General features: G+C 40.1%; 3 protein-coding genes across 4 annotated transcripts in view; all 3 read right to left on the reverse strand.

Annotated features, from left to right (window-relative positions):
• zgc:162952 (PKc_LIMK_like_unk domain-containing protein) overlaps positions 1-15,090 on the reverse strand; it is a 37,902-nt gene extending 22,812 nt beyond the window's left edge. Inside the window, exons 1-3 of one of the 2 annotated variants that reach the window (XM_041936432.1) lie at positions 14,936-15,090; positions 13,375-13,447; positions 636-829 (exon numbers count right to left, since the gene is read on the reverse strand). In XM_041936432.1, the coding sequence (XP_041792366.1) occupies positions 636-829; positions 13,375-13,405 (225 nt within the window). In that variant the 5' untranslated portion in view covers positions 13,406-13,447; positions 14,936-15,090. The remainder of the gene's footprint in view (positions 1-635; positions 830-13,374; positions 13,448-14,935) is intronic. The other variant, XM_041936433.1, reaches the window with a different exon arrangement.
• A 1,000-nt stretch (positions 15,091-16,090) lies between these two features.
• On the reverse strand, positions 16,091-22,555 carry b3galt8 (beta-1,3-galactosyltransferase 8). The gene has a single exon (XM_041936434.1). It carries the CDS (start codon positions 22,503-22,505, stop codon positions 21,540-21,542), a length of 966 nt encoding a protein of 321 aa, XP_041792368.1. The 5' UTR covers positions 22,506-22,555; the 3' UTR covers positions 16,091-21,539.
• A 2,962-nt stretch (positions 22,556-25,517) lies between these two features.
• tnc (tenascin C) overlaps positions 25,518-27,334 on the reverse strand; it is a 45,905-nt gene continuing 44,088 nt past the window's right edge. The window contains 3 exon segments of the mRNA XM_041936427.1: positions 25,518-25,705; positions 26,154-26,317; positions 27,020-27,181. Coding sequence (XP_041792361.1) covers positions 25,595-25,705; positions 26,154-26,317; positions 27,020-27,181 — 437 coding nt within the window. The 3' untranslated portion in view covers positions 25,518-25,594.

The raw sequence follows: 27,334 nt of genomic DNA on the forward strand, positions 1-27,334 counted from the left end.
GCAGGAAATCAAGACAGATGTGTGTTTCGTGTGTTGATTCTATCATGATTTATATACTGAGGAAAAACATGCTTTTTAAATCTCATTCAACTTAGACATATCCAAGCTCTGACTTCCACTGTCACTTATCCATCCTATGGGCTCTTTCTAGCTCATTAATGATAATATGAGATGAGATAAGATAAGATAAGATAAGATAAGATAAGATAAGATAAGATATACTTTATTGATCCCCAGCTGGGGAAATTCGGGTGTTACAAGCAGCAGGTAATGGCTGTTGGAAAAAAAATAGCAACAGAAATAGAGAAATACAGAATACAAAATACAAAATAAAAGCTGACTTTACATATATGTACATTTTTTCACATTTCATCATTTTTTTCATATTTCATCAGAGACAAAGATTAAATGTATGAAAATCAGCTCTTAGCGCCACTCTAGCACTGGTGTCACATTAGGAGTTATGTAAGGTCTCAATTGGAGATGAGTAATGCACCTCCATAGTCTCCAAAGCTGGTGGGCCAGTCATGGAATGGCAAGAATGTCCCAATTAAGGGCTAGAACAAAGCAAGCTTTGATGGCAGCTCACACGTAGGCCGACAACAAGGCAAAATGGGGGAGGACAGAAGGAATACCTTATAGACTTTGGAGAAGAAGCCGCTCCCGATTAGCTCAGCTGTGAAGTTTTCCCAGAACTCCAGTTTGCGGACAGCAGTGCGGAGCTTCTGCCAGCGGTCCACATGGTAGTACTTGTCTGAAGACTCACCATACAGGGTAGGACTAGTGGGCTCAGAGGACACGTCCACGTCACACATCCTGGAGATGTCCGCTGGGAAAGCAGAGACACATAGACACAGGTTAGGCTGAAGCAGCTAAAAGCTTATATTTAAGTTATGTGCTGGAATAGTTCATTCAGTCAAAAAAAATACAAGCTGTGGAAAAGAATCACCCAAGAAAGCAGAGTTAGAGTTATCTTAAATGCATGGTTAGTTTATATTGCCATTAAAAAGTCACTATACATAGCCCTGCAGATCATTTTAGACTTTCCCTCTTTCTATTTCTACCACCACCAGAATATAATGTTGGTGAATGTGAACAGTCAAAAAAATCTACAGAAATCTCTTCCCAAAAACCATGACCTGGTTGATGAAGGAAAGATTGCAAGCTACTTCAACCAGTCAAGTTAAGCCCACACTAGTGGATCACATCCTTTTCACTGCAACATATTGCAAATGCATCCCTTTCATTATTTTTAGTTTTTATGCTGTCACTTGCTACGAACCTGCTACCATAAACTGACCTGAAAGCTGTGATATTACCTAATTATAGTGCAACTGCTCATATTTGTGTATATATAATCCATTCCACTCTGGGTCAGGTAGGGTCCTGTTGTCCAGACTCTCTGTCAACTCTGATTATGTGGAGCCTCACAATCACAACAGAATAAAAATGTGTTTTTAAAGGTGGGCACAGAGAGTGGTGCATATGGCTGCTAGTACTGTTCTATCTCTGTTTAGGTCAGTTGTGGATGACAGCATTTTAGATCAGGTCTAATTATCCTCAGGTTTATTTAGAACTCTCTAGAGGTCTGTTTAGATTTTAGATCTGCGAAACCACTGCAGGTCCTGTTGTCCTATGCTGTATCATGCCCTGTATCAGAAAACTAGCCTATTATTCTCCACAGACTAACAGTATCCTGTCACTCAAATCAGGCAGCTGAAGAGAATTTTAATTCTCCAGAAGATGAAAAATCTTTATAAGATCTTCCTTGATATTTTTACTACTTAACTTAAAAAATGAACCTGATAAGGGTTAACTGGAACAGAACATCATTCATGAATGCCATTCTGAAGCTCATAATCCTACTAAAAGAAAATGGCTGGCATTGAACTCAAGATGGAAAAGCCACTGGATACAAACTACACTATATTCATATTTACATTCCATACCTACATTTTTATCTATATACTGGTATATATCAGCCCAACAATATTTAAAATAATTTAATTGCACACTGATGCTAAACTGATAATAAAAAACTGTGCGCAATCAAAAGGAAAATTGACACATTTAACAGTATTAAAGCGGCCCTGGATGAAAGAGAGATGTACAAAAGGTCTAATCTCGTTTTCCCACTCATTAGCTGCATGGATAAGTGCTCCCACTTTACAGAGCAAAACAAAGACTAATGAATAATATGAGCCTTAAAATAGAGGCCGGACTGACGGATAACATGGCTGGTCACTGAAATGAGAAGGTATAAGCTAATTTCTGTCAAGGGATGATAATAAACACATACCGGGTATACAGAATGCAAGAGGCTGATATTACAATTGATACCATGATTGTAATGTCATTACATCCGTAGTGCATATGTGTTTTGGAAACAGCTGGCTGTGGGGGTCAGTGCTCAGATTCAACCCTTTACTGCTCATCTCATGAATGTAAAATGTTTTTTCAAGCATTGCCAATTTAACTGAACAGCCTTTTTGATCTAAGGGAGGTGCTCAAATATTATTGCTTCATGTTAATAATTTTAGTGATATTAATTCAGTTATTGGTTTCAATATCTAGCTTTAATATCTGGCAACCAAACCTGCTCATATCAGATCCCAACATTATGTTGTTCAGCACTAACACCTGTTTTGGTATAATCATGCACTGTTTTCTACATTATATTAGAAAGTGGTCTGTTTCTTTAACAGCATATAAACATCTCACATTTCACTATTATTACTATTTGCAAAAGGACTGTCTTGAAATCTAAAATATATTTCCTATTGACACACTAATGCAGAAGATTTAGAATAACCATCTCAAATGTTTTTGTGAAACATCTGCATGAAGTGCCTATATACTTTATTGGTTTTAAACCAAGCAACTCTACAGTACATTCACAACCGTATGTTTAAATATGGACATCTTTGGTGGGAAGGCAACGAAATCAAAAAGTATTAGTGGCTAGTGGATGTTGGGTTTTGCTCTTCCCCTGGGATTTATTATCAAAAATACATAGAAAACTAGAGAATCATGCTGTTAGGTGTTAAAAAGCTGACACCAAACTGTATTTTGGCATTAAAAGTTGGATAGAATCAATATTTAAAAGTGGAATAAAAATGCATAATGTATAATAGATGTAGAGCATTGTAAGGTCTGAACTGAGTTAAGTCAAATGGGAAATACAGTGTAAGCTGGGAGTTAAACTGCATTACTGGCATGAATTTGAATGAAGAATCAGCAGAAGAAGAAAAAATCTCATTATGTATGAAACATGTGGAGCATTATAAGGTTTGAATTGAGCTTCTGTCTTAAAGTAAATAAATAAGACGCGCAAATGCTTGAAAACGTCAGTGTCGAAGACCTGTGTGTGTGTGTGTGTGTGTGTGTGTGTGTGTGTGTGTGTGTGTGTGTGTGTGTGTGTGAGTGTCTGCACTAATTAGCAAATCTATATCAGATATGTGTTTCCCCAGCTGTAATCAAAGGTTGCCATAGTGATGGTATCTGCTGTATGACTCAGAGAGTTCATTTCATAGAGATTTTAGCTGAGGGGCAGCTCTCATACTACTGCTTCTACCTCAAAGACAGTAACTGCCAGAGCGCACTGTGTGTCTCTGCTTCCCTCCTGAAATCTGTGCTCTCAGTAGTTACATATGTGACACTGGCAAAACTTTTCCTCCTTAACATACTTTCTAGCTCAAAGTATGAATGAGAAGATAGGACTTGAAAATGCATGAAAAACTACACATACGGCATATTCAACAAAGAATCTATGAAACAATTCCCCAAGACACCGAATGACGCCAGGCGAGTCGGTCTGAACATGCAAAAGAGCTTCATCCATCAACTAAATCCAGTAAAATTATGACCCGTCTATTATCACTTCACATAAATGTCATACATGCACCAAGCCTCTTCTCATATTAGGCACAGACGGGGTAAAACCTGTTTGAAGGTGGAGTGAAACGTGCACAGGTTTAAATAGCCTTGTAGAATAAACTTCACTTCCCATCGTCAGACCAGTTATTTGCTCTCCATTCCTCACAAAGGGGGTAGTCCTGACTGCCGTGGAAAGCACAAGCTGACACACTAACACAACTGGCAGGGTTTTGTCAATCAAGCCAGAGGAATCACTCCCGGCTATTCATGCTGCTTTTGTTCATTTCGCTTTGGTCTAAACAATCAGGACACTTTCAGCTCCAACATTGTCAGAGAGAAACGCTTACAGTGCAGCCCTATCATCTAGCTGTCACTCTCTCAGTCTCTCCTCTGTCTACTTTCTACTCAATCAATCCTTCATCTGTCCTTCCTTTCTTTTCCTCACCAGGCTTATACTTATTTTAAAGCTGTGGTTCCCATTTTTTGGTCATACCCCACCTTGGAAGTGGAAAAAATGCCATGACAAATGGCACACAAATGTTACATGTCTCATCAGCTGCTACCGGGGAAAACAGATGTCTGTCCTGACAGTAAACCTGGCAGCAAGACAGGCTTCATCACACTTTGGATTTGACTGGTGTCTTTGCTCCATGGCCCTCACCTGCTATTCTTTTCTTTACTCTCTTATCTCGTTTGATTAAGTCGTGCTAACTTGACTCCTGTTTTTTTTTCTGTCTTTCAAGTGAATCAGATTGGTACGATCATTCTCACAGCCGACATTTTGACACATCACTGTTGAAGAAGCACAGTTGTAATAGATAACGTGAACAATGGCTCTGTCCCAGCAATCAATTCAATGCAGCAATTAATGTTATTAGGTGTACCTACTGTGTAAAAAATACATTCAACTTTCACAATTTTCTAGTCATGTGCCCCTCCTACAACGGCTTGGGAACCCCAATTTTAAAGGACAAGGCTGTACATGTTGTATATTCTTCTTCTTGTCAAAAAATCAAAAGAAAAGACTAAAACTCACATTGAATGAATCCTAGTAACAATTATTTCCCAGGTGCTGCAAAGCATTTTAACCTGTCTATCCTTACTCATATATACAGTATATGTACATGGCCAAGCTCAATCATTTGTTTTTTACACTGTGAGTGTGCCTTAGAACACAATGGTGTCTGAGTGGTGTTTGATGTTCACTCCCATGAAGATATCAGCCGTTTAGGAGCGTAAGCACAATTCATTTTCAGAGAGCAGTGGAGAGCACCCAAGCTAAGCAAGGCCAAGGGCAAATACTGATGGGGGTGTGCTGTGTTTGAGTTCAGAGTTAGCGTTACTGTGTGAGTTTGGTTTCTGATTCAGTTGCTTCTTGGGACCAGATCAACTTCGTTGTACCTGCTTTAAAGCAATAAAACTTTTACATTCAACTCTGAAGATATTGCTCTATTGCAGGACAAGTTGTCAACAGCCTTTAATCCACCACTGAATATATTTACCAATAACTTTTGTTCCAGTAATCTCTGACAAAAACCACTGCGCCCAGGTTAAGAGATGACTTGCACTTTTTTAAGAAAAAATAAAGTCAGTCACATTCTACAGTTTGTGTCCTTTGCTGTCTCTTAGTCTCCATTTATCTATTCCAATGTCAATGGCCCACTTTGTCTGCTTTTCTCTTTCTCTATCTCTTTTTCGATCTACCGTTAGTTGCAGTTTCAGTATACTGATCTTTCACAAGAAAGAAAAGCCACACTTTGGCAACATAATAAGAATCTGGTCATACATATCAACAGCTCTAACAGTTAGTTTGAGTGCTGTGTCATCAGGTCTGACTCAGAAACAACACGATTCTTCAACAGCTCAAGCTTTTGTGTTTTTCCTGGCATGAAATGAGAAGGCCACACAAGCAACGTGCAGCAAACATGTGTCTGCAGCAAAGGGCTGTTATCACAGGTCGCTGTGAGTTTGGCCTGCATCTGACTACACACTAGAAACAGGAATATCAGGGCCGGTCAGAGCCGATATGGAACGCCACTCGTGAAAGTTTCACAGTGAAAGTCAGTTCACACCAAAACAAGAGATGGATTTTCTCTGAGGAATGTCTAGAATGATGATGTTAGCTCGAAGCAGAGAGTAGGAGTTTGTGTGTGCGTGTGTGTGTGTGTGTGTGTGCGTGCGTGTGTGTGTGTGTGTGTGTGTGTGTGTGTTCTTTTACACATAGACTTCTGAGCAGTCATACAGCCATGCCCATATCACCTCCCAAACAGGGAAATGTCTTCAGGAGACGGCAGGGTAGCGACTCAGCCACACCATGTGAAAAAGTCTCAATCCGCTCTTTTATTTTTCTTACACCAAATAGGAGTCAATGAACGAGATGACAATCTAACATCTCAGAGGACACTGCCTGAGACCCTCCAAAGTATGTAAGCACACACACACACACACACACAAACACAGTCACGCACACACACTGGGTAATTTCGAGGTGATTCCCTCAAAAAAGGAAATGAATACCAACTAAGTCTAGAATTTAGATTCTATTCAGTGTCAGTGTGTGAATAACAGCATCCTCTGAGCTCCAGTGAGCTCAAGTGGAAACTGTGCTTGCCTGATGTCAGACAGAATTGTTAAATTGTTACGCTGCATTTCCATCTCCATTCTGATACTGCCTCCACTCTAACCGATTTCCATGGGGGAGGGGGATTCGATTTTCCCTATCCAATCACTCCAGACCAACATATCCACCTTTCCAAAGCACTGGATCCACCCACTCCAACGAGTTGACAATTATGTCTGCTGTTTGGATTACATACTTTGTTTGTCTCACCCAAGGAGCTGATTGGTTAATCATCCGTAAGCCACAGCACTCACTGGATCAACTATTTTTTCAGCCGAGAAACCACTCTTTAGAGTCATGAAGCCAGATGATTCAAAGATCTGGATCCAGGCAACAACTGCACCACAACAAAGCATTCATCTGCCTTTCACAGCCCCCTAGTCATTACATTTTTGGCTGCAGCCTCACACATTAAAGCTGCACGTTTAAACTGGCCTGAGCCAAGCCAGAGTAGCTGTTAATTGCTTAATGGATTTTCCAAAGCACTCATCTCAGAGCTCCAGCAGCCACAGAGCTATGCCTTCTTCTGTAGGGTTTTGAAGGCTGAACTGGCAGGCGAGGATTAGTGACACATCTGATGGACTGACATTAGATCAATAAGGGACAACCAGAGCTTCACCACACATAGCTGTGGCTACCCACTGGCGTCAACCACACTTGGTGGTGGACCCAGCAATGATGAGTTGCTCCACAGAACATGAACTATGTATTTTACACGTTTGCGCAAAAAGAATCCAGTGCTAGTTTTAATGCTCATTGCTTTATATACTGTAACACTGTCCCTCAGAGAGCAATGCAATGTACATATGCACAACATCGTATGCAACTGGAAAAAAGCGATTCAGAATAAACTCTTTAAAGTGGTTCAACAAAGGTGTTGCATGCCACAAGCACAAGCAGAGCACACTACAATAACCACAATGAGGATCATACATGAACAAAGCATGACAAACAACACACTCTTCATGCAAAAACACAAGGATTAACACTACATAGGAGAAATGCTGAGGCGATGGTACTATTACACACGAGGTAAAAGTATGTTAAGTATTAGAAGAAGACAAATGAAAAACAAGGAACTCTCTTGGGGATGTTTAACTTTTTCACTGAGAGGTGTCGGAGTGACGGGGCGGCCACATAGCACGGAACCTCAAGCATTCAGAGGTTCAGAGCCTTGCTCAAGGGCACTTCAGCAGCTACCAGTTCACACTCCATACAGACTGATCTTTGCTGGTTCCTCCTGCCGCCCCGCCCAACTGTCTGTTAGCAACTAGCTGGTGAAGTTGACCAGATTTTTCACTGAAAACAGCTGCCTGGTGCTGCTAATGAGAGCAGTGAGAGTGAACCAAAGCAATAAAGTTGAGTGCCCAAAAACCAGAATAATGAGCCAAAAGCGTCTTGAGTTCTGTGTAGAGTGGAGGGAAACTGCAGAGTCTCTGCAGGTGAGCGGCACCTTTCACATTAAACAAAGTCATTTCATCTTTTGTGTAAAAAAACTGGTTAGTGCAGGCATCATACAAAATGTCCTTTCAGATTGTATATTATTATATGCATTACATTATTGCATTTTTTTTGTAAGTAGATTTTTAATTTTGTAGCCTCTCTAGATGGATTTACTTTCAACTACTTTTATCTGAAAAGTAAATAGTCAGTGAAGCTGTAAATACAGTACTTGACTAAATACACTTTTTACCATTGCCAGTTTTTACATTTTTGAAGTTCTTGCATTGCATGAATGTTTTCACATTTCCCATCTGTTCACTTTTGTTTTAACTACAGCCCTCGTTATGTGTCGTTCTCTTTTCTGCTTTGCCCACACAAACTGGCACCATTATTAAAGCTTCATCCAATTTCATGTCTACAGTGCAACAGCTTCAACAGGCTTCATATCAATGACACACAATGTCACGTACGTGAAGCCATTTGGTATGTTAGAGCTTCATGATGATGGCTTTCAAAATGCCTTACTAATCGGGATGTCAGCAATCCTCATGCTCTGTGCTGTAAGCACGTGGCAGTATCCAGATCTATGTACGAGGAACCATGGAAGCCTGTACTGCAGATCAATTACTATAAATCCATTCCCAACTAATACAATATTGACCTGGGGTCACATATTTAAAGCTGTGTATATTCAGGTATACAAATGTGTGTACACACAAAACAGGAAACATGTACTTGCAGGCTTTTTGTCATATTTATAAAACCCCACGTTTATTCCCATGTGTTTTTTTTCTCATACATCTCAATCATCCTGAAATTTTGCGCACGAGCACAAACCCTCTGACCATCCCACAACAACCAGTTGCCTGGTTTGCATACAAAGGGCCAGCATTCACTTTACTATCGTGTTAATCTACTATTATGATTTAATGAACTGGTAATGGCCCAAAAACTGGTAATGGTCTGAAAAAGGGCCAAAATTATGAGTGTAAAGCATCAAGGCCCTTTCCCATTATGCATGCTGCATTGCACATTTCTATAGGAGCTCTGTTCAAGAGACATATAAAACCCAGCCAGTAATATTCAGACCTACTAGGGCAAATGAAGCAGTACCCACAGTAAGAAAAACTCACTATCTATCTATTAGAACGTTAAAGCTGTATTTATGTTTACAACAGCAAAGTCACTCTTTAAACTCTCTAATATCTAACTGATAACAAATCTTTATCTTTTCAAACAGTCTTTCTTTAGCTTGTTCATAACAGTTAGCTGTTAGACTAACCAGTGCACTGCAGCTGTGTGCAACAAAGCAGTGGTGGATGAGAGACTGCAGGCAAAGAAGATAAGAACATCGCTGTCTACACTTAACATACATCCCATGGAAAACATTAAAAGCATTTGGCAACTGCTAATTCCACTTACAATGTATGATGTAGTGCGGATGTGAACCTGACACTAACAAATGAAGGTTTTAATAGGAGTATACTATTCTTTTTTAGTTACTATATTAATGGGGAAACAAATTGGACCAATTCAATAAGTATTGGGGAAAAAGTGGGTGAATTTTTTTTTTAACTCAGGGAAATACCTCTATTTAAAGTATATCAACATTATTAGTAGCAATTATCAGCTCTTTGAGTAACATATGCATTTAACTGTTTGCTGATCTATCAGAACAGCAGTGGAAATACCAGCGTAAAACATCCTAAGGCCTACTGTATTTTATTATGGCATCTTATAATAAAAGTGTTCAGCTACAGTAAGACCAGCTGGCTCTTAAAGTCTCATTAAAAACCTTAAGTAATGTTCATGGTTGTAAACAACTTAAATCATTGAACTTTTTCCAAATGCATTCAGGCCATCTGGAAATTTGAGAGTGTCGCCATATTAGCCAGTATCTCCCTCTGGAGTTATGCATGACATCCAAACAAACAGCGCAGATTTTATCCCACAACAGAGACAGCCTGACCGCTTGTGGAAATGTTGACAGAGTAAGATGCTTCATTCTAAATCCTGTTAGAGAACAACGTGCCACTTGTGGAGATGGACAAGAGGTCTGGAAACAGTGTCACAGGTCATTAAAAATGACCACAATGTACCTCTGCCCCTTTCTGTCTCCCACTACCATCAATGTTTGTCACGTTAATGCGACTGTGTCTAGGAAAAATGTAGACATGGACATGCAACCAAAGATAACCAGCATTCCTGAACGCAGCATTTGAAGCACGGCAGAGTCAACGTCGAATGACAGGTGGTGGAGTTGATGTGGTTGCAGTAGCTGAAGATACTATCATCCTGGGTTCCACTAGAGTTTTAGATTTAGCTTGTAATAAGGTCTAAATTACACCTGATAATATTTAAATGACGAGAAAACAACAACAACCATGTATCGTATCAATTTTCCCAGAGAAATAGTTTCGTCATTTAATTTCCTCTAAAAGCACAAATTGTCGTTTTTACATTTCTATACATTTATGGGTTCTACAAATTGGACATTAATTGGTGAGATTTGGTGGTGCTGGTCAGTCTGTTTTTGTACTTTGGATGGAGGCACGCTAACTATTTCCCACTCTTACCGTTCTTTATGCTAAGATAGGCTTCCAGCTGTCCTGACTACAGCTTTGAAACATCTGAGTATTGTTTAATCTGGATATTATCGTAATAATTGTGTCCCCTCTGAGCGTGGTTTATGCTAATGTTGTACTCACCACATCCATTATAGAGTGTCAGCAGCACAAGCTGCTTTGAAAAAGCTTGGAAAAATAAACATATACACATGTACAGGGCTACAAACTCTCACACATTGAGCATGACACTCACATAATGGACACAGATCTCGGGATCTCGTGGAAGCACAGATCATCATCTGACAACTACAACAACAAATCATTGCGACACACATTCTGGTGGAGCAGCCAATAACGTTTTTTTTTTTGGTCGAGCAACTAACTTGCTGAACATGAATACAGCAAGGCTGGAGAGACAGCGGTGTTAGCATTGTTTGTGATGTGCTGCAGTTATGCTAACGTCCATCAAGGATGGTTCAATATTCGGTGGGCAGGCATCTTCATCACTATGCAAGTTATCTCTATGGCGTGAGAAATGCTGCTCAAATCTAATAATAAACTTGCAAATGATGTCTTTTTTACATGTTTGTGTGGGTGGTGCCTCATGGAAATCAATTACTGACCACGGATTTCAGTATTTTAACTTGTCATTTGTCTATAACTTCATATGAGCAGTCCATTGCTGTGCTCATCGATGCTGTTTACAACTTCTGAAGTCAGGTGCACTTTGCATAATAGGACGTAGATGACGAAAACCATCAGTTGTTAGCTGCTAGCTGGAGAACGAATCAAGATCTGATTGCTATGATTGATATGGACAAGTCCTGATTCTGTGATCACAAATCGGATTTGAAAACAACCTAAGACCCAGGTTGAAAACTACTGATCGTCATTTAATGAAGCTCCTCTCCTGTGGAACCATCTTCCATTCATTGTCCAGGAGGCAGACACCCTCTCTACATTTAAGAGTAGGCTTAAAACTTTTTGATAAAGCTTACATTTAGGGCTGGCTCAGGCTTGCCTTGGACCAGCCCCTGGCTATGCTCTTCTGCTTGAGGTTTTTGCCTGCTAGTTAGTTTGGTCTGCACCTGCTCTATATGGAAAGTGTCCTGAGACAACTTGTGATTGCACTTGTGATTTGGCACTACATAAATAAAATAAATTGAACTAAATTGCATTGAAATTTAATGCAAATATATGAGCATTAATATTTATCTTCTGATCTCACTCTCAGAAAAAAAGCTGATAATTGTATTCACTTACAGTGTGGTTTGCAAATAGAAAGGCGCTACTCTATAGCTACATATTGTTAAGTACCACACCACTAAGGGGTGCAATGTTGTGTCTCTAGTGGGTTGTACCCAAACCCCTCATGGAAAAAAACAGAACACAGACGGTGCAAAGTGAGACATCACGAAGATGCTATGATGTGAAGTTCTCAGGATTCATATTTCATGGTGAAACTATTCTCAGCATTCAGCGTGAGACCTAAGGGCTGAGCGGACATAACACTGGTGATGAACAGTGTGGTCCCCAGCCAGAAGGAATCTGTGTCAAATCGTCGCATCGGCGTCAAAAGTCCCTCCCTGCAGCCATTCACTGTGAAGACTTGCACAACAAGTCTGCATATACTGTAGATCCAGCCACCTGTCCTTGATGAGGGATGGAGGAAGATGATACAGATGGCTTGGAAAGAAGTCTTTTCAATGACCTGCTGCAACCTACACAACCAGGGCAAACATGAACCATGTGGCCAACTAGCCAAGCGGTTTAACATGGTTCTGCAGATGTTTGTTTTGGCCTAGGATCAGCACAGTGGGACTTTTGTACAACTGCTATGGCTTTATTTCTAAATCAACAACAAGTGAGAACAATCTCTGGAACTGATAATGAGAAAAACAACAACAGTCTATGCATTTATCTATTTAGCCTTAAAGTGTTTGATTTTAAATTAAAAATGCAGTTGGTTTAGCTTTGTTGTTGCTAAAGGAGCTAACTGGCCAAATTTGGTAGCAGAGGCTGAGCTATCTGAAGAGAAGCAGGGATCATGAAAATTGATACGAAATAGAATTTGTCATAATGAAAAGTGACAGTATGAGACAACCCTGACATGAAATACAAGTGTCAACATGACTTTGGAAGGGAGTATTTTGAAATACAAATGCCTACAATGAACTAAAATGATATCCAATAAAACTGTTTATATGAAAATAAATGATGAAATAACATTTCCTAATAATTATTCATCTGGTTATTAATTCATCATGTCTTTTTTGATCAATGTAACACTGAAGACCCTGGGTTCCATATTTATCTACAACTTAAAAATATGCTTTTACTTCAATAAAGTATTCTCTGAACAAGAAGAAGAAAGAAAGGAAACCTATAGCATGCTCAGGATGTGTTAAACATGGAGGACAGGTAACAGGACACTTCTCTGACACGCTATCTTTGAACACATTTAGCAAGGTGGGATGCTGAGCAAAGGTTTTTCTGTTTCAGAACAATGCAGAGCTAAACACAATTACTGTACAGCAGACTCACCTGCTTAAAGCTCCAGTTCATCGAAGCCTCAATAACATACAGGAGACATAATATTTTAACACATACTGTAACTGCTGTAAAGGATGGGAGACACTGACACCAACAATGCAGCACTGCACACACAGATCACAGAAGCTGTGGTTTCTTAGTTCAGTGTCAGAAAACTTTCTCATCTACTTACTTTTTTGGGAGTAGTGATAAAAATTGCTTCCACTTGGCAAATACACAATCCAGAAAATGTATGCATTTACTAGCAATTATCAGAAATTCAATGTTAGGACTATGAAGAAGAGTTGAAAAGTATTTGAATCTCTTTATACTTACTCCAATGATCTAATAAGCTATTCATATGCATCTTGTGGATAGTGGAACAAACCCAGAAGACTCTGTGCAGAAACTGAGGAGGAACCACATACATGCAACAGCAAATGAGCAAAAGCACAGACACGGGACAACACAAATGGGCTGTCAAGCAAGGAACATTGAAAACTAACATGAAGACCAATAGGTAGACATGACTTTCAGACATCAGACAATGTTTCTTCAAAATAACAATAAACTAACAATACAGGGAATCACTTCATATCAGATTATTTTTAGAGGGATCTATAGAGGTCTGAAAAACACAAAGTATCCACTACTTTTACAAGAAAAACAGAAAAATTGCAGAAAAGTCAAAGAAATTTGGCACAAAGACAGGGGCATATTAACCCATTAGAAGGCCCCGGGCCAAAAATTATGTGTAAACCCATAGTGAGCCTACCCTCAAGTGTTCCCACAACCAATTTAGCCAGAAACCCACCCACCGTATTTCTGTCCTCCTCAATGTTTGCTATTTGCTGGTTAGCTCAACACGAGTTTGTTTAATCATGCATGAATTGACTTTTTTGGCCAGGTGCATGCTATGATGTTGGCCTTTACATGGCAAATGTGTGGCAAACAATTGCCTATTTACACATCCAGCAGACACAGAACAACATCAGCATTTGTTGGAAGCTGTGATTCTGGTCACCTGATGAAAGCACATCCAATATTCACTCTCCTTTGACTGTAGCTGTGTCACTGTGGTCTCTATCAGTTCATTAGAGGACATATCTGGCTCCATGTTTAACAGCTGGTCACTAGCTGTGGTTGTCTGCTGTTTGATGCTAGCCAGGTAGTGTAAAGAGGAATCTTAATGCTTTTCACAAGGTTGATTATAGTGGTGACAACTAAAACAAAGAAAGACGCTAAAATGATCAACTTTAGTCCACTGAAGAGGGCTGGGTTGGGTGCTGGGCTATCTGATGACCCCCTGTGGGTTTGTCACAAGCAACATTTCACATAACACTTTGTCATTTGAATCATTGTACATTAACATGAAAACACTGATTAGTGCAGCCTTAAGGATATGCAGGACATCAAAAGTTTAATAGTAACTGAAATATTAATGGTTTTCAGAGGAGATAGTGACTCAGGGCCCTCCACAGGACAGGGCCTCAGGATGGGATTAAGTGTCAGGAGCCACCTGAGACTCCTTTGAAATTTCAGCTTTTTGTTGAGTTTTAGTAGCACATCACCAAACAAATTCCTAAAACACAGACAGCTTTCTGGGCCTGGGGTGCCCACTTCAAAAGATACACTTTTTCTGCCTTTCTCCCTTTAAATAGCTCGTGACTTTTATATTTTGGGACTCCTTTTGGTGTCCCGATCCGTACATTGGGAACCACTGCCCTCAGCCTCATCAGCCTTTGTACCTAGAGTTATTCCTGTACTACGGGTTGTAAATTCAGAGGGATTTAATATATTAACTGCTGTGGAAAAACATCAGCAGACTTGAGATTTTGCTCTCGTAAAAGCTACAAGTTTCGATAAAGTCGGTTTATGGGTTTTAAACTTTACTTACATTGATTCAGTCCCGTCGTGGTCGGTAAAGAGGAAGCTCAGGATTATGTTCTCGGTGAAGTATTGTGCATCATAGCTCAGCTGTCGGAGCAGTCGTCCTGGTTGTTTTAACGCGTCTCCTCTCAGCGCAGCGTTCAGGCGGTGCGTTCAGGTTCCTGCAGCTCACTCCTCTGTGGCTGCGCTGCTGAAACAAGCCTCGCTAATGCAAATGCATGTTTTATGGGTTGTCTTAGGAACCAAGCCAGCCTCACTAGCACGACGGTGGATGTAACTCCACCCACGAGGAGTGGAGGCCGGAGCGAAGCGGCTGACAGACGAGTGTTGTCAGGACAGGAGCGTCAAGCTGATCTTCACATACTGATTGGTTGTATGTTTTTTGTTGATAGCAGATGTTATATGCATTCATTTATTCATAGCTAAGTGTGAACCTTTTGAACCCCAAGACCCCTTCAGGTTCAGGTCTTCACTAATGTCAGAAATAGCGTATAATGGCTGGATGACTGTTGTATATGAAATGAAATAGGCCTACAGTCTCCTCTGAAAGCTGTTTGTGCTGATCTGAAGTATCTAGATGCAGCACAGCACAGAGAGGTGGGAGTGTTTTGAACAATGTGGAGCGCTGGCCCAGAGCATAAACTCCCACTCAGTCAGTGTGGGAAATGAATAGACTGGAACAGAAGGCACACAAATAACAGACAAATGGACGCTCTATGCAGAATGGAGAGAGCTTTACATGGTGAAACGGGAAGAGCAGCATAATACAGGCTAATTTAGGCTGTTGAGCTGGAGGTTTCTTTACTCGGCTATGTAAATCACAAAATACAACATGCTTTTGAAAACACCTGAGCAGAATGGAGCTTTCAGTTTAAAGTTGTATACATGTTGCATTGAATATACATTATCATTCCTGAAAGCAGTGGTTCCCACACTTTCTTGGCTTGTGACCCCGTAAAGTTATGTCAACTTGTGGCACAACATCACAGGTTTCTGGCTATTTAAAGGATTTTTAAAGGCCAGAACAGGTTAGAGATGCAGCTATTTAAAAAAAAAAATGAAGATAATTATACATTTGTGACCCTCAGCCTCCAGACTGGCTACAATGCTTTTAGGAAAGCCTTGCACATACTACACCCTACATGGAAACATAGGCACAGACTCAAGGGTGCAGGGAACATGCCCCCCTCTTTTATTTTGATGAACCACTAGAAGGCGACTCATAGACACAACAATACCTCAGGTAAAGTGGGTGGCAGTAGTAAATAACTTCACCTGCAATGGTTGCAATCTGCCATAACACAGAGAGAAGAAGAAACTACACACAGATGAGAACCATGAAGGAGTATAAAGAGAAAAGGAGGAGATCTGCTCTACGGACATTTTTTCTCAAAAAGGCTTGAAACCAAGTAAGTTTCACATTCCCAGAACACTTTCAGCTGATGTTAGCACAGAGCACTGATCTGCTTTCAAAAACACTCAATGAAAGAGTCGTCTTTTAAGTTGAAGATGGGATTTCTTGTGATTTTGACTGTCATGGGTTGTTTGGAGCCTAAGCTTTTTGTTTTCAAGAATTATTTAGAGTATTTAACTTTTGATCTTAAATTCTATTTAAATTTGATCAACATTTTAATCAGTTATAACCAAATCTAAAAATCATTCAACAGCACAGATATGTGGGAAAGTTTTGAACATACAGTACAGGCCAAAAGTTTGGACACACCTTCTCATTCAATGTGTTTTCTTTATTTTCATGACTGTTTACATTGTAGATTCTCACTGAAAGCATCAAAACCATGTATGAACACATGTGGAGTTATGTTCTTAACAAAAAAAGGTGAAATAACTGAAAACATGTTTTATATTCTAGCTTCTTCAAAATAGTCTCCCTTTGCTCTTATTACTGCTTTGCACACTCTTGGCATTCTCTCGATGAGCTTCGTCACCTGAAATGGTTTTCCAACAGTCTTGAAGGAGTTCTCAGAGGTGTTTAGCACTTGTTGGCCCCTTTGCCTTCACTCTGCAGTCCAGCTCTCCCCAAACCATCTCAATTGGGTTCAGGTACGCTGACTGTGGAGGCCAGGTCATCTCAATGTATTTAGTATTTAGTCAGTACTTAAAACATAATTGAAATTAATTATAGAACATACTGTAGCAAGTCAAGTTCTCACTGAATCCTATAGTTACAGGGGAAATCCAGTGATTTTACTCATGAAGATCAGTTACTCATAATGTGGAGTGAGCCCAGCCTGAGAGAACAGTTGTATAGTGTCCTCTGTGGCTCTGTCGGAGCCTTGGGAAGTCACTCTGAACCTTTACGTGTGTATATGTGCAATATTCCATTAATGTCATAATACAGTTATTCAACTACAAAGCAGCTACGTGCTTTCCAGTGCTGTCAAGTTATACACTTTGACTACAGTTAACTGAAAAAAGAAGACAGGAAAAGAGACTACATCAGCGTTACAACAACATTAAAATAAATTAAATCCCAGATGATAACTAGGGTTATATCATGATAATTTATTGACACAATGCCTTTCTGGAAATCGAGTGTCAAAAGGCTGTTTTCATCCAGCTCTTCTCTTTGTCAGATGGTGGCAGTGAAACACCCAGTATTATTATTTGTGAGCAGCCATTTAAGCTGCACTAATCAATATGTGTCAGTGAAATGACTGTGGAATGTGAAATGGGTGACTTTAATGTTTTGGTTGAGTTTCATGTCACTCATCAACCTTATTTCCAGGAACAGCAAGTGGCTTACTGCAAAAAAGCACTAAAAACACATCCTGCACTACCTGCCCACTACCAAACAGCAGCAACAGCAGCTAAAGAGCTGGATCTTGTCTCAGGAGCTGGTAGAAACCAAAACAGCTGAGCTGAATATTGAACAGGGGGACAAAGACTAAAGATCCAATAAATAATAATTTTCCTCTGTGTCTGCTGGATGTGAAAATAGGCACAGCCATAACTGTTAATATTGTGTTTGCAGCTTCTGCTGCTCCCTGCAGACCTTAGCTGTGGTTTGGAGAAGCGAGACTGCCGTCGGTGATACAAGTTTGCAGTGAGGCAGCCATCTGCTGACGGTCGGCCACACTGGTGAATCGCTATGTCAGAGTCCTCTCACTGGCTGCAGGCATCAGCCAGCAGGCCAGTCATTGCACAGCATCTAATGCTGCTCCCTTCTCCTCTCTCTAGTTCACCAGGATCCAATCTGTTGATTTCATATGCAAAAGGCATTTTTTAAATTAGAAATCAATATTAACTGATCATCTACAGATGATCCATTACTGCTCATCATCATGTGTTACACATTCAACAAATGGCCAAGGTAAGCTGAACAAAGGTAGATCGTAGAATCCAAACTTAGACCGGTTGAGAAAGACTATGTTAAAAATACTCCCTCAAGGAAGCTTAAAGAAGAAAAACTCCACTCTGCATTAGACTCTTGAAAGTGTTGTGTGCTGTTTTATTCTGGAAAATCAGTAAACATCTGCAAAAAAAAAGGTCAGTCAACTCTATCAATTAGGATTGGAACGGTAGGGCTTTTAAAACACCTTTTGCAGTACTCTATAATAACAGTGTAGCACTAATGGACTAACATAATTACCAGAGCTTCTTTCTACTACAATTTTCCTCAATCATATTCTTATCAATAGAATTTTTACAATGTCCATATTCTCATTTTGGTCTGCATCCTTGTGTCCCATAAATCTCAATATGTCCAGTGGTGTAAAGTACTGGAACAACGTACTTGAAGTTTATTCAAGTACAGCACTTAAATACAATTTTGATATATTTTGAGTTAATGGTACTTTACTGCATGTACTTTTAGTATTTCGTAAAGATGAGGGCATTGTGTTAAAGGCCCTGCACAGCCACACAGGTGTTGGCAGTTGGCTGGTTAGAGGTGGGAACAGCCGGGATTTGTGCACCAATGTTTGCTTGTTTTATTCTTTTCTACTGTCTTATTTTATTCATCAGTACTGTCCCATTCTTCACAATACAAACAAACAAAACAGGTTAGGTTTTCACCAACAATGTGTACAATGTATTTCTTTTAGTCTGCAGATATTAACTTACAGAGTGCTGTTAGCGAGGAGCAAACTGTATTTTTCATTCAAAAGAAAAAAATAGAAACTGAGAAATAAAAATGATCAAGTTGTAACTTGTCCTGCAAAAAAACTACCAAGTTAGAGAGGTGTCAATAAAACCTGTGTGGATGTCCACACCGTCCTAATTTAAAGGTCTAATAAGGCACAGAAAGTGAGCACACCTGTAGGGGTAGACCATGGCGGTGCAGAGTCTTTGAACTACACAACATCTCCTAAAGAATTCATCTTCATCTTTCAGGACTTTGACGCTCTTCAACGCTATAAAAAGAGTCAGTTTACATAACAAGTACTTTAATTTTTGAAACTTGAAGTACATTTTGCTCATAATACTGCACTGAATGTTAGTCAAGTGTTATTACAATTAACAATTAATATTGTATTATTGCTTTTTATTATCTCTGAATAATTCCATCACTTTATATTTAGCATTCACTCCAGCACAATACACTAAAACTCTCAAAACATTAGCAGCAGTAATAAACAGTGATTGAACAGTTCCTTGAATTACTGAATTACTTATAAATTAGAATGAACTGACTCACTGACAAATACACTGCATTCAGTTATCCATGTGTTCTCATTAACTCCAAGATCCAATGATAGGGTATACTGTAAATGTATGAGGCATTTTGGTGCACAGTGTATCACAGTCAGCACTGTCACACTGTTGTAACTTAAAAGGAAATAGGTGAAAGAAAAAAGAGCAAAAATTCTTATAATTTATAAATAACTATCGCTGTCTAGAGGTCATAGTCTATCTGCATTAGGCACTAAATCAACATCAATATACATCTGCATTATCAAATGTGTCATCTGCTGACACATACTGCCACCAGCTGGTTGTCATGTGTAACTACAACACACACATAAGGAGGCACACTGTCATGAAATACATACTGTAAATAAGAAGGCACACTAACCTGACAAATAAGATGCAGATTGTTCAGCAATGTTTACATTATATGAAGCTCTTTGCATTACATAGTCGCAGTGCAATGTAGCAAGTAGATCTTATAGATTTGTTTTTTAACAGTGTTTGCTGGGTGATGTGACTCCATGTGATTTACGGTACATGTGCTGTACACGTACGTGGGGCTGAAAATCTATCAGGCACTAATTGAAGAATGAGTGTAATGGCAGTAAAATGGATCTTTTATCAAATAGTCTTTGGCGTAAACTCCAAATTCTGAGAATACACTATGTCATTTAGCCCCTACAGGGGTTCAAATGAAATGACTGTTCCGGCACTTTGGATAAAGAAGTTAAAGCACCATGACTTCCAGCAGTAAATATCTGTCTCTTTAAAGGACTGAAAAAAAGACAGAGAGAGAGAGAGAGAGAGAGAGAGAGAGAAAGAATGAAAGAAAGAAAGAATGTTGCTTCCTGTCTGGTCAGCTTTGCTGCTTGTCTTTGGTTTGTTGTGTTGGTTGGACAAAACGAGACATGTGACGATGTCACCTTGGATGGGCTTTTTTCCAAAATTCATCAAATAATAAACAATATAATCAGGAGTTACTTACAGGCAGTTTAATTTAGTTTAAAGTTTAAATTAATCATTTAGTCTTTGCAATATATCAGAAATTAGTTGTTAATGCCCACAATTTCTCAGAGCCTATGGTTTCCAGTTTTATCCAACCAACTGTCCAAAAACCAAACATATTCCGTTAATGTTGATATACAAGACAGAAAAGATTCAAGTTCTCACATAAGAAGCAACAAGTTTTCAGCATTTTTGCTTGAGGACTGAATTGGTCCTCAACCTTTTTAGCTTGGGGCCCTTAAAAACTAGGCTGTACCTGCTTTACCCTTAATTTAATGTTTAACATTTAATGTTAAATCAATAAATCATATTCTTTGATTTGTGAGCAGTTTAATTAAAGAGTAATGTTACCTTCTCTGATTATTTGATATGATTGGCTTTAGAGGCTTGGGGAGGTAAAACTGGTGTTTTGCAATAAAAAAGATTAAAGAAAAAAAAAAAAGATAAGGCATTTTCTTTCTTGTAGGAAAAGCACAGGAGTTACTGATCCAATGGCACTGGTCTATAACATGAGCCAGTATGTACAACACCAGTACCCTGAAACTGAGGCAGCTAAATGGAATCCAGCCATCATTGATTTATTAATTACACCGGTGCTTTTCTTATTGTCACATGTCAAAATGTCCTCTGTGAAAAAAAAACTCCTGCCTCAGGAGCCATGGTATGGTCAAGATCCCCACGTTGGGAGCCACTGATTTAAAGGATTAATCGATTATCAGAATCTTTTGTCAATTGATTTTCTTTTCTTATTGACTACTATTGTTTCAGAACTGCATTTTTATATCACTGGAAAGTGTCCCAGTTGTTAAATTCCCTGATAATTATTATAATTTCCTTTCCAGACTTTATGTTTGCCAATACACCTAAACTCACTTCATCCACCCGTATGGCTGTGTGTCTATATGGCTTTCTTTCCCTTACAGCAGGCTACATATTTCATTATTTGGTAATCTTTGTCAGCAACTACTATGTCCTTTGGAAAAGTCTTGCCAAATGTGCATCAGTTGTGATGGATTATATCGATTGACAATGACCAGTTTGGCAAAAGTGCACCTGTCGTACTCCAGCGTTCTGATTTCAAACAGGTTCCTGAGGGTCAGCAGGCTGCGGGAGTACACGGGCCGGACCCCCAGCACGCGCAGACACAACCCTACATAGACATCCTCTAGGGGGATCATCCGGACATACCTGGATGCCCAGGAGATCCTGGCGGCCAGGTCTGCAGAAAAGACATACCCAGCTCCAGACACATACCAGGGAAAGCTGTCCTCTGGGTACAGCTGCTCTGACACATGCCATTTGCTGTTAATGTCCCTCCTCGGCCTGCCGTCATTTATCACGGAGCCTGTGATGAAGTCCTGTCTCGGGGAGCTCCTCAGCCGTCTGATGAGGTAGAACACATTCACAAAGATGTCAGCATCCACCTTCATGGCGTAGGAGGTGTTTGGACAGTAGGTCACCAGCCAGTTCATCATCATCATGGTCTTGATGGTCAAGTTCTGGTAGCTGTCCTGGAAGTCCATCTGGATGATGTCTGCCTGTTTCCTACTCTCCTCCTCCAGCATGTCCTGGATGCTTGACACCTGCCGCCCCTCCGGGAGCCCCATGTAGAACAGAGTGAGGATATCCTGGCTTGGAGCACCCCATGTTTTCCTCACAGCCTCCCTTGCTGCAACCTCTAGAGGGGCAACTGGGACCATAAAAACCAGGAAGGGGCTTCTGTCTTTGCATACAGTAGGCTGGTTGAAAATATACTGGTAGGTTTCAGGGGATATGACCCTGTACTCCTCCACAGGAAGGGGACTTGGCTTTGACGGATGATTGCCCAGTGTTACTCTGCTCACCAGGATCTGAGCAGAGAGGACAAACACGGCTGAGACGGTGAGTAACTTCACTAACCTCCAGGCACAGGTGATCCTCATTGCATCAAAGTCCCCTGTTCACTCTGTCGTCCTGCTGCGAGTCCGAAGTGAACCAGTCAAAACCGGGAAGTCACACGGCATTTCTGCGCGGAGGGCAGCGGCCCCTCCCAGCAGGGCGAACCAGGAAATGGAACCGTGCCAAACAAGGAGTGGCGACATGACTGAGGCAACGCCAGCAGCCGAGAGGCGCAGGTCTGCCGGGGTGTGATCCGTGGATTCACACACACGGAACACACGGCCGAACTTCACATACAGGTTTTCTCCAGCAAAACATTAGAGTTTGAAGTGAATTTAAACAATACAGCAAGTCAATACTACCACTACTTCTACTACTGCTTATTATTATTATTATTATTATTATTATTATTGTTATTATTATTAATAATAATAATAATAATAATAATAATAATAATAATATAACAGGGTGTTTAAAGTTGGTTAAAAAAGAAAACATTAGTTACATTTTTGTGCAGCCTTTTTTTGTTTCTCTCACTTGGTCCATGTATCATCCGATCGTTCAGTCATTCCATTTATTCTGACATATGAAACACGGGTCATAATTTTGTTTACTGAGTCTATCAAATAAGGAAATGACTGTATGTTTTCCTGTTTTCGTTCTTAAATGGCAACCGAGTAGGGAAGAAAAGCAAAACCATTATTGTTTTGTTATTCAGTGCTGTACGAATTCACCGCTGTGCGCATGCGCAGTCTGGTCTGCAACGTGCACTTACCTCGCGGGAGCATGCAAATTCAAAAGTTTGTGAGCTTTTTTTAAATTAAAAATTAATTTCAATATTCGGGAATTTGAAAAACGTTGTGAAATGACTGCTATTCAGCGGTAATACCCAGCCTCGTCAGTCAGGACGGACTGACTGTTGCCTTCTGAATGTATAGAAGTGACCATGTGCACACAAATAGTTTCGTAAGTTGTGCAACGTTTCCTGCATCAAACCTCATCGATGAAGTAATATTTCGTCCTCACCGACGTGTTTTAAGCATGAGAGATTGAAGTTTTCCGGTGATGCACTATGAGTCGTAAGAGAGAAGACTGGTAATGCTCTTGTTCCCAATTGACTCTTTGATTTGAGACACTCACACCTCACAGCGCCATCTGGTGGTTACAATCATCAAAACAGCTACATTAGTAATTGAAAACGTGGAGGTGCATTACTGCAGGCCTTCATATATTTATATACTGCTTTTCAGTTACCTCATCAAAGCCCCAGTGGTCATCGTCATCTTCCTCAGTGGTGGAGGGGGTCAAATAGGCAGCATCATGATATTATAGAGATCCACACTGAAAGGAATTATATAAATTACACACAGTAGTATTTTTCAGTGCGAGGATGATTTAAGAAAACGTGACAAGAAAATATTAATTATCCTGAACTAAATGTCATACTTGACAGATAGATATGGCCTCCCCTGCAAAAAAAAATGTGATCATGTTTTTCTGATCTCTCTAACCACTCTAACCACTCACTTTACAACACAGGACAGCTTTCACCCACTCACACACACTTTGAAAGACTGGTGGCGGAGGCTTCAGGAACTACTTGTCATTGATTCATCAACTATCAGATTAGGGTTAGGGTTCCTGATTTGTTCCACTGATTGCCATATTGTAAAGTGTCACTGATAAATCTACAGGGACCAGCAGAACGATTCCAGTGGGACCTGCATGTGGCTGGACTGTCACAACATCCAGCCAAAAAAAAACTAGAGAGTCAAGATTCATTGTGAGCTTTTCTTTATCACGAACATCAACAAATCAAACTTCTGAACATCTTTCTTTGAAACAAACTGTTTTATTGTAATACAGTTTACAGAGAAAGACCTGTTGTTCACCCAGTTATAAACAAACAAAGCAATAAAAACATACTTAATTTACACAAGAATTCTTTAGATGGTCAGTGGTTTAGTATGGTGCTATACTGGGGCCAGGGCTGGGGGCGTTGGGTCGGGTAGAAACAGTAACTACTTATCTAATTTTGTCCTGTTCAAACACTATTGTCATTAACATAAGAGGTCTTACTATGTCAAATGGACTGGCCTCATTGTTTGAGCATTAACATCTTTTGTGTGAACAACACATGACATTCTCTTGTTCCACATATATGCACTGTATTTTTTCAAGAAAAAAATGTAATCACCGCATTTCATTATATAGAGTAAAAGGTCCTGTCTTGGATTTATATGAGAAACAAAACAAATCAAAACACGTCTTCTTTTCTCTGATTTTTAGCTTTTTAAAACACAATGCTGTGGCTGTGACAAGATGCCTTCAGGGACTCGCATGATAAATGGAAACATTGCCACCCACATGGACATGGGACTTTTTTTTCTCTTTTAATTTCCATTTCTATCACATCAGATGTTGACTTACATTGTGGGAGATGAGGGAACCTGAGGAGGACAAAGCGACACAGAGACGAGTTCAGTTGCACAAAGACAAACAAATGGCAAGTTAGATGGAGATATCTGACCTCTTTGCAGTGCCATCTGAGGAATATCTTTTTTCAAATGTTTAAATCAGATGTATACATGTACAATACTGTACAAGGAATAAAATTTCTAGGATAATCCAGTTGAGTTATCACTGTAAAGAGGCCCTGAATCTAAACAAGACCACTTTGTATTATAAACAGCCTGTCCTTTCCGTAAAACCCTAAATGGGACTTGGATGTGAAATAGGGAATTGTATTAATTACTGTACACAACATTAGCTGCACACTTGCCTCCCCACAAATGCTGCAACACAAGAGAAAGGATCAGAATCATATGAGATGGAGTTGTTTTTGCTCTCTTTGGTGCGTGAGTAGAATCTGTGTGGGCTTTAGTCCAGTTTGTAACATGCACATTGATTTCCACACTGGCAGCATTTCCACAACCGTATCATGGAGTTGAGGCTGATCTGTGAGCGAATGGGAGGAGGGAAGGTGTGTTGGTTTTGTGTGGAGGCAGCAAGGCTCTTGGCAGTGGCTTTGGTTGCTGCAGGGTGTGTGGGTGTGGGAGTCAAAGTGGTTCATGGGGAGTCCAGACAGAGTGGTATCAGTGTTGTTGTTGTTGGTGTGTTGGTGGTGGATCATTTATGATCGTTTCCTCCTCCCCTCCAGGTTTCTAAAGTTGGATGGCCTGATCTTCATCTCTGCGAACTCGATCGAGTGCTCATGGCCTTTCCAGTGGAACCAGTTCACTCCCTGGAGAGAAGGAGATGGACAAATGATGTTGGTCAGAATAGAAGCTGAAGTAGTAAAATGGAGATCCTTAGCCATGTTTCTGTCATGGATTCATATTACAGCCTAAGCAACCAACACAAACACCACTATCAGACAATTCACCAAACTCCAAATGATGTCTTGTCAGTGCCAGAAGGCAGTACAGTGAAGGAGAAGTTTGATGGAACCCCCAAGACTCTCTAAACACCCTAACAGACTCAGTGATGCTAACTGTAGGCCAGTGAAACCGCATGCAAATACACCTGAACCCTCTTCAGGAATCCTGTAATACCCGCATTTTAAAGACTAATGGTACTCAATCAAGGACTCTGAGTGACCCCAGCAGCCCCTCGGTGAGCCCGATTTCAGAATCACCCTCCATTTGAAGACATACAGTAGCTGTACTGCAGGCTATGCAGTCATAGCATACCTTGCTGTGACTGTTATCTCCATATCGTCCCATGAGGTTGACACGGTGGCAGTTTTTATACCAGAATGCTCCCTTATAGGACAGGGCACAGTTTGTGACGGCGATGTCGTTGTCGTGGTCATAAGTGGAGAATGGACGCCCGTGGTGGTAGGTCATAGAGTCACCTACAAAGACACACAACAGAGAGAGCTGACAGAATGAAGTGTGCAGTTTCTGTTAGGAACAGGTGAACCACTGCGTTCATGTAGAGGATGAACACTGCAGCAGCACCGCTGGCCACTACATGAGCTATTCTAGTCTGTCTGAATATATTTGAATGCAGATTTTATTCTTTTCAGTTACATTTTTTTTATCAAATAACAAAATGAGAAAGTGTTCAGAGAAAACTGTTCATGAACAGTGATGATGAAAATAATCAACCATAATATCATGAAGATAACTTCAGAAAGAAAACCTTACAAAAAACGAACCACACTAAGTGTCTTGCTGTGAATACTGAAGCAATACTCAGCCTTTATTTGTTGGCCTGATTGCGAATAAAAGTGCTCACTGCTTGTTCATTCTGAATTCTTTTTATCTATGTTGACATGATTGACAATGTTTTTACCAGATACTCACTAGAACACCAGTTAATCCACTCTTTCCTAACAGTAACAGTAAGGTTTGCTTAAAAAACACAGTGACCGGCTGTTTTAGGGAAATGACTGGACCTTTTTAAAAATAAATTTTACACTGTATATGAAACTATAAAAGTGTGAGCTGTTCGAGAAGCTTCATGTATGGCTTCAGTCAGACAGGATGGGAAAGTCAGAAAAACTAAAGCATCGTGTACATGTTTGGCTGCAGGCTGCAGAAGTCAGTCTTACCTGCTGTTCCACTGTATCCTCCTACGTGGACTTTGTAGCGAGTGCGAGGCTCAGAGACAGAGAACTTGTCATACTGAGCGTAGGCTGTTTCTCCCTTATCTCGCAGGTCAACTCGCAGCTCATACTGACCTCCAGCTGTGATCTTATGCAGATTGGAAAGACCTGAGGGAGAGAGATGATTATATACATAAACTGGACGGACAGCAACAATAACAGTTCAGTGCTAGCTTTGACAAGATATGATTATCAGATGATTCATTATTTTACATTCAAATAAGTAAAAATGTATAATGTGTAAGACTAAATAATATTTGA

The sequence above is a fragment of the Chelmon rostratus genome, chromosome 5, assembly GCF_017976325.1.
Source record: "Chelmon rostratus isolate fCheRos1 chromosome 5, fCheRos1.pri, whole genome shotgun sequence".
In the NCBI taxonomy this organism is placed as follows: domain Eukaryota; kingdom Metazoa; phylum Chordata; class Actinopteri; order Chaetodontiformes; family Chaetodontidae; genus Chelmon; species Chelmon rostratus.